This window comes from Arachis duranensis, chromosome 5, assembly GCF_000817695.3.
Source record: "Arachis duranensis cultivar V14167 chromosome 5, aradu.V14167.gnm2.J7QH, whole genome shotgun sequence".
Classification (NCBI taxonomy): domain Eukaryota; kingdom Viridiplantae; phylum Streptophyta; class Magnoliopsida; order Fabales; family Fabaceae; genus Arachis; species Arachis duranensis.
In genome coordinates this window covers 37,709,342-37,717,436 of record NC_029776.3, presented here as the reverse complement: position 1 = coordinate 37,717,436, position 8,095 = coordinate 37,709,342, and the positions used below count along the sequence as shown (strand labels likewise).

Sequence of the window (8,095 nt, the reverse complement as noted above, 5' to 3'; positions counted from 1 at the left end):
AGGAAGTAGAATAGACATAAATATAAGTATACTAGCCATTAGTCGCGATCCGCAAAGTTTAGGCTGGCTAGGGTTAGAGAAGTAAAAGCAGTTTGACAACAGAAATTCCTATCTCTCCCAAAATACATCACAGCCTCTATAGGCAAATTTCAAAAGATTAAATACATAGCATAAGTTTTCAAAACAAAAGTGGAGAGAATCTAAGAAAATGTAAATCAGAGAATTTTATAGGTCTTCGCCATCTTTCAGATAAACCACAGCTCACTGCTGTACACCTGGACCTGCATCTGAAAAACAAAAGTTATATATGGAATGAGAACCCCCGACCCACATTATAAGAAAATAAGCTTTCTGCCACACTTTTAAAGCGTGCTGAAAAGTGGTAAAAAGGGTGCCAACAGCTTTTCGCCACGTTTTTTGAGCTATCGGCACACTTTTGAAAGGGTCACATCCGCCAGCGTGCCGGTTGCTCTATCGCCACGTTTTTGTAGATCTATCGGCACGCTTTCATCTCTTGCCACGCTTAAAAAGTGTGGCCATATGTCGTAACCTAAAGCGTACCGTAAAGTGAAAGATATGGCTATGATATTGAAGTGTGCCAATAGAAAAAGATATGGTGTCGCTTTTGAAGCGTGCCAATAGTCGAAGAAACATGGACCTATTGCCACGCTTTTAAAGCGTGGCTATATCCCTATCAAATTAAAAAAAAAATCTGGCATGTGCTTTTACTCATACTCTAATAACACTCCAAAAACAAGAAAATACATTGACAAAAATATGTGAATATCATTTAAAAAAATATGTTAATGAAAATTAGTATTACATTAATAAAATTCAAACCAAATTAGCTATATCCATCTCTTATAACCCAAGTAGTTATAAAATACATTGGGATAAAAAAATATCAATCTCTCCCTCTTCATTGTAGCTTCATGTTGCTTCATCTCATGACTTAACTGGATTCTGCGAGCCCTTACTCTTGCTTGAACTCGACCATAGCCAAGGCTGTGAAGGCACGTAACACGCTTCCATTTTTTTCCCTCACAAGTTTATGGACATTAGACACACTGCATTGAACCAACATACAAGTGTGTTAACATTTGAAGACACTTATTTGGGAATGAAACTATGTAGATTATACAGAAATCAAGAAAATTTTGGACTTGAAGAGAACATACTTGCCAAAAACTGTTGGTCCAACACCAAATACCATAAGCAAAGTTAAAGCAGCTTTGCATGTTGGTATCCCTGAAATACAGTAAAAATCAAACAACTAATTATTAAGAAAGAACCTATTCAATAAAAATACAAGATTCTACCATCTTTCAATAATCAACACTGCCCCAAATTTATCTAATGCAATCGTTCATAATCCTATATAATCTTGTGTAACCACCGATCCATGTAATCATCCTAATCTTTGCAATATAAAGTTCATGTCCATGTGGGATTTTACCACCCAGAATTCAGTCCCACACATAGCAACAGTTTCAAAATTATAATACAAATGCTACTAAAGTACCAGTTCCATTTGCTTGAATGCGCTTATTTGCCTCTTCCAGTATTTTATTTACAGCTTCAACTGACTCCATACGAACCTAAAAGGAAATCACAGAAGAATGTCATGAAACATCATAATAACATCGTTCATTTCAGTAATAATAAATAGTTAAAACAAGCCAGCAACATCAAATTATTTAAAAGATATTGTCAATCAAACTTTTCACTTAGGACTTTCCAAGCTCTTCAAGAGAGTAGGAGTAATCTTTCCACTAATGTCTTCACGAGGCAAGCTATCCAACCCACCAGCAGCAACTAAGGAAGATGAGTATGATGTTTTGACTGATCTCTTGGGAGCTGCAGATGCTCCCTGAAGCAAACAAATGAAAAAAATAAAAAAATCGGACAATTGGAAAATTAAGAAACAACAAAGATTTAACAGAAAATACATCATGAATAGCATACCTCATGGATTCTTCTCCTACTCAGTATCAAGAGCCTTGAGCATTGCAGGCTTAACATCAGTAGGGAACCCTTTGATGTCTGCACAGGGAAAACTTTAGAACCTTATAATAAATAAATAATGAGGGAAGGACATTCAAAAGTTAATGTAGTAACCTGGACTAACAAATCTATGCAGAACACCCAAAAGCTTAGTTGAAGCATTTCTAATGGCAGCTGCACTTGACTGCAGCCCAGTTTCTTTCAGAAAATCAATTAACTCCTGCAAAACAGGATTGCATCAGAACATACAAACTATAACCAAGACTCAGAGTATCCGTAAGACAATAATACAAAATTCAAAGCAAAATCAATAAGCCACTTTACTTTCTTATTATATAACCTATGAAGCATGAGTACTAATACATGGCATGGACATAATACAATATTGTTGCAAAGATACATCAATATTTAAAAACTCGAAGAAGTAATACAACTAAGTATAATATATATTTAAAGAATGATGACCTACAGTGCCTTTAAAGTTGCTCAATTTTCTAGCAAGAACAAATCATCCATGGTCAAAAATCTAGGGAGGACAAGTAAGAAGATAAGGATATTGAAGAATAAGTGTGAGAAACTGAAAACAACCTCATGAATATATAAGCCCAGCTGATGATCCATAGAATTTTGCTGATGATGATCATGTAAGCCCTGCTTCAAGCAAAATGGCTCGATCATCTTCCTTAATGCTTTCCTTTCCCAACTAATCAAGATTAGTGTCTGAATTTTTGCAATCCTCAAAGGCAAATTACTAAGAATAAGGTAATTTTCTAAGAGACTTTTTTATGCTTTTCAGATCTCAAAATCTTAGAGGGAGAGGTTAAAACCATCAAATACAAGTCAGTAAAAAAGAGTATTATATCTAGTTTAATTGGAGAACGTGCAGGTTCAATTTTTGTGTGTTTATTTGTGAATTATTACTCTCTCTGAAGAAGAACAAGTTAAAAAATGGAAAACATAAGATAATTAAGGAGTAGAATCTAATAGCTACCTACAAGTGAATCTTGACATGAGCAATGCTTAGGCCTCTGACATTCATTAGCTGAAGCACCAATTTAGGTGTTGCTCCTGCAGCAATTCAATATAGCTAGCAACTATAACATACATTTATAGTATATGTTAATTAATTAGGGCAAAAGCTAATTGGTTCCTTGACTTACTTTCTTGACCTCCAAGCCTCTGAACAGCATGGACAAAGGAGAGATGAAGATTAGGATTCCAACGAAACCTTGGCATCTTTGATCTCACATATTGTCTCACACCACTCCCTCTCTTCCCTTCTCTTGATGCTGTGCTGCTGCTACTTGGGTTTGTTGAATTCCATTCTTCTTCATTGTTATCCTCCTCCTCCTCCTCCTTTGCTTCATTATTATTCTCTTCTTCCAATTCCTCATTATCACTCATAGCCGCTCCTTCATTCAAGTCAAATGAATTTTCCTCACCCTCATTATCATTACTACTCTTGCCGTCACTTCCTTCATTATTCTCTTGCTGAATCTCAAATCCCTCTGACATATTTATTTATTTTAGCAGATGCGATGCTCAGTATAAATGCTACAATAATTTTTTGAATTCCTCCTTTACAAATTACCTCTGAAAACCAAAACAAAGATGCAAACATTTAAATATACACACAACTAATAACAAATAACTAAACAAGAACATACAGGCTGTAGTAGTGACCACTCTCTATCTATATATACAGTAGTAATTAATTACTAGCTAGCCTTTAAAACCTATATTCACTTAAGCAATTAGCCGAGGCCATGGTAAACTAATTTATATAGTGGAAAACATTGATTTTAATTTAATATCCTTGTATGTATGTTACGGTGGTAGTAGGTCAAAAGTAGTTTAGAGTAATACTGATGAATAAAGAAATTAAGCTGCCTACTTCTCTATCTGATCTTTAATATACCTTAGCTTGAAGAGCGCTATGAAAAAATACAAGAATAAGTTGTTCCAAAATGTCTGCCTGAACAAAGTTCAAAAGAAAAAAAAGAACATAGAACCCATAGGAAGCTTATCTTCTTCCACTATATAACATGATGGAAGAAAAAATACAATCAAATATCTCAGTTTTTTAGTCATAGAAATATAAGGGATAAAGCTGACCTTCCCAGGGTGATTCCAATGGACGTTTATGAGTACCATAAACTTAAAATTATGTTTGTTGTATAAAAGAGGCTTAATTTTAATAAAAAGGTAGAAATTTACTATAAATTAAGGGCGAAAAACAACCATTATAAACAGGTCATAAATAGGATACCTCTGAAATCCCAATTATTTTCAGCCAAAGGACTCTATATGGATGATATAATCATACAAGTCAATAGCTCAAGAACCAAAAAGAAAAGGAAACCATGCACACCCTATCATTAGCTGAAATTCTTTAAAAAAAATCCAAACCACAAAGACACTTCATATATCAATAGAATTTGCAACGTTGCGCACCATCGTGTTATTGAAGAGAATGTTGCTTAAAATCGCTTTATTAAAGAGGGGAAAGGTCATAGGAACAAACACCATGCCCTTTCAAGAGCAACCAAATGGAAAGGGAGAATTTTAAACTCACTTTCTTTCAACTTTTTAGTGTTTTTTTTCTTCTTTTAATATAAACCTTGTATTGTTGAATCCTTAATTTATCTAGCGTTAATCCAAACATAGCCTAAACTACATAATGCTCTATTCTCTTATTCTTATCTTCCATCAAATTCAAATAGGACCCTAAGATAAACCCCTTTTTTTCCATTAACCATTTATTGATATATCTTAACAGATAAGGATAACACCAGCTGCTATGCTTTTGAAGAATTGACAACAGATATTAATCATTCTTCACCCTAAAAGAAAGAAACAACTTTGTTTTCCTCCTAATTTATGAAAACCTTAAATAATTAGGTTCAAATTAATATAATGAGGCTACTCAATATTAGAATAGTAAGGAATATGTAACCTTGGTAATATTGCAGCTACTATCTACACCAGTGTATGGGTAATCAGTTTCAGTATCTATGCCACCGTTGTTCATTACCCATTCAAAAGCATAGTCCATGTACCCTCCCTCACATCCATCATTAGTTTTGTCACAATCCACAAGTTCTTGTTCTGAGAGGCTTATAAGGTCCCCAGTTACTATTGCATTTATCCCTTCTATGGCCCTAGTGGAGGAGAACGCCCAGCAACTACCTATAAAACACATTGAATCAGAAAACTTAGTAATAAGAAAAATTGAAGTTGAAGAAAAACTTGATATATTAGAGAGCTAAATGCTCAAATACTTAAGTTATTAATTCACCAAATTTTTAAAGCGACAGATATTAAGAACTGAGAGATCAGAAAGAGAACAATCTAAAAGCTACTTGTTAGCTAATTACGCACAAGAATTCTAAAAAATAGTTGTGAGATAATTTGGTTTTGATGTATGGACAATTTATAAGCATACTCACCTTATAGCCCTTATACCATTTTCCATACAGAGTTTGACATTATGTAATACAACACCCTACAAAAAACCACTCTTTGGGCTTGAAGCACAGGTAATGTGCATCGAGAATGAGAGCGGTATGGATCAAATTCCTCACAGGCAAAGGCTATACCATAAATTAAAATACCAGAAACAGCATACGCAAAAAATCACAAGATACAAATTAAAACAGCAGCACATCCAGAGCTAATCAATAATCAATTAATTCAGTTCACGTTGCTGTTGATGTTGTTATTGATGTTGTCTTCATGATATATGATTGTTATTATTCTTGTGACAAAGAAAAAGCTTTGTTATTGTTGGGTTTGGTGCAAAACTTGAGGTTGGTGTAGAAGGTGCTAGAAGAAGATGTTGCCATTGAAGCCATTGTTGGTTGTTGCTTGTTACAAGAAAAGGGTTGAGAAAAAGAGAAGAGGAAAAAATGTGGAGAAGTAACTAATAACAGATGACAAGCATAGATATAGAACCCGAACTTCAAATTTATACCAGCTTTTTCATGATCCCCTAAATCTGAAAAACATTGAGCTGCAATATTAATTATTCCTATTCCTTCAAAAATTTCAGCAGCTTGCCTAAGAATTTCGTGCGCATCCTCAGGATTCAAATCGCTCAAATGGTTTGCAGTCGCCTTAAGACCAGCAGCCTTAGACTTTTTCTCCCAGTAGGAGTCCCCTGCTCTTTCAAAACACATTGTCGCCAAGCAGAGTTATTAATTAAAACGACTTATCACAAGCAGAGTTTCTTGGGGTAAGAACAAATCTAAACACAAAGTTTACTTCATTTAACAAGTTTCAATCCTCTTTCATAAAAACATACAACAACTCAGATCTTAAACCACACACATAGCAAAGGAACAATTAACTCAAACCATCAATATCAATCAACAAAAATTAAACAAAATCAAAATCCTAACCGTGAATGCTTAAAGTATGAAAAGATTAACCTACTGATAATTGATGTAGAAAAACTAGAACAACAAAACAGGCAAAGCAGTAACAGTTCAACATCACAGAGCAGCAGCTGAGCACTACCACAGCTATAGCAGAACAGAACTGATAAGAGAGAATTTATGCCAATTCAGAAAACTAGATAAAGTAATTCTGTTGTGAGTATAGTTCAAACCGGCAATGGATCATCTCCATCACAATTCAAAGCAAATATATAAACCGAGAGTATTTAGACTCCCGGGTCGTTCTCCATAAGAACTAATGCCAATGAACGTACACAATTTTGGTTGTGAGAAACAAGGGGGGGGGGTTTCAATGATTTAAGCAAGCAAATGAAGAGATAAAAGAACTAGACAAAATTTGCAATTAATAAAGCAATAAAGGAATAAAAGGACTATGTGTGTAATATAAACAAGTAAAGCTATAAAGTGAATGAAAAGTGGTTCAAGACATAAAAGAAGCCTTGGCTTGGGATGAGTTATGGAATCCCTTCCTTGCCATAACCACAACTATGATAATTATGATGGATTAATCTCACTAAGTCAACCCTTAACATCGAAGGATAAGTTGAGTGAGCATAATTGTTATTAATCCACAAATCCTAACTAACTTACTAATTGTCTTAGTAAAAAGTTAGCGATAGTGGAAACAATAACAACTAACAACCCAAGAATTATCACTAAATATTGGACATTATGACTCTAGTAATTCATATACTCATTTTCTCCAAGGCAAGGGGTGGAAATCTACCTGATACTAGCCATAACTTGATAGCTACGATTTAGGAAATTGCACAATCGGCAAAATTCCTTCCGGCAAGTGCACCGGTTATCGTCAAGTAAAAACTCACAATAGAGTGAGGTCGAATCCCACAAGGATTGGTTGAATGAGCAATTCGGATTAGAAGTTTGTTCTAGTTGAGCGGAATCAAGATTTAGATGAGAATTGCGGAATATTAAATTGCATGAATTAAAGAGCTAGAAATTAAATTGCTGAAATTAAAAGGGATGGGGGTGATTGCATGAAATTAAATTGCAGAATGTAAAGAGAAAGTGTAGATCAGAAATGGGGAGTTCATTGGGTATTAGGAGATATTGAGATCTCCGAATCAAAACATTTTTATCTCTTCCTCAACCAATGCATTCATTGAATTTTGCTTGGCAATCTTATATGATTGGATCCCAATTCCTTGGCTCACCAATTCTCTCTAAAAACAAACAAATTCCCAATCCCTTGGTTTAAATGTTCATAAGAAGAGATGATGCTCGATCACTGATTATACCACACAGTTTCATGAACCACAATTTGGTAGGATTACATGTCACAATATCCATCCAAACCCCAATCCAATTCACTGTGAGAAAGCTTACATTCATTGAGCAAACTTAGTGATAAACAAGTAATGACACAAGACTCAACAAATTGAAGTTCCAGACTCATCAATTCTTCAAGCCCAATCCCATAAACCATGATATTCAATTGGGTTTCATACCATAATAGGTTTAAGTTAATATTTGTGCTCAAATGCTAACTTAAACCTCAATATAATTGGCCCAGAAACCCTTTCAAAGAGTGGCGTTTAAGTTGAAGTTTAAGTTTCAGTTTAAGGTTAAACTGAAACTTAAACGTGGAATTGGAAGAAAGCAACCCAGGAGGA

General features: G+C 34.6%; 2 protein-coding genes across 2 annotated transcripts; both read right to left on the bottom strand.

Moving 5' to 3' along the window:
* Positions 1 to 758: 758 nt before the first annotated feature.
* On the bottom strand, positions 759 to 6,700 carry LOC107489180 (probable transcription factor KAN4). Its single transcript, XM_052262356.1, has 10 exons — positions 5,978 to 6,700; positions 4,961 to 5,193; positions 3,165 to 3,597; positions 3,000 to 3,072; positions 2,593 to 2,698; positions 2,119 to 2,224; positions 1,966 to 2,043; positions 1,523 to 1,870; positions 1,179 to 1,248; positions 759 to 1,067 (listed from the first exon to the last, which is right to left on the bottom strand). Exons 3-7 carry the CDS (start codon positions 3,517 to 3,519, stop codon positions 1,982 to 1,984), a joined length of 702 nt encoding a protein of 233 aa, XP_052118316.1. The 5' UTR covers positions 3,520 to 3,597; positions 4,961 to 5,193; positions 5,978 to 6,700; the 3' UTR covers positions 759 to 1,067; positions 1,179 to 1,248; positions 1,523 to 1,870; positions 1,966 to 1,981.
* LOC107489179 (oryzain alpha chain-like) lies at positions 3,592 to 6,182 on the bottom strand. Its single transcript, XM_052261704.1, has 4 exons — positions 5,978 to 6,182; positions 4,961 to 5,193; positions 3,923 to 3,979; positions 3,592 to 3,597 (listed from the first exon to the last, which is right to left on the bottom strand). The coding sequence occupies exons 1-4, from the start codon at positions 6,180 to 6,182 to the stop codon at positions 3,592 to 3,594; spliced, it is 501 nt and encodes a 166-aa protein (XP_052117664.1).
* Positions 6,701 to 8,095: the final 1,395 nt, after the last annotated feature.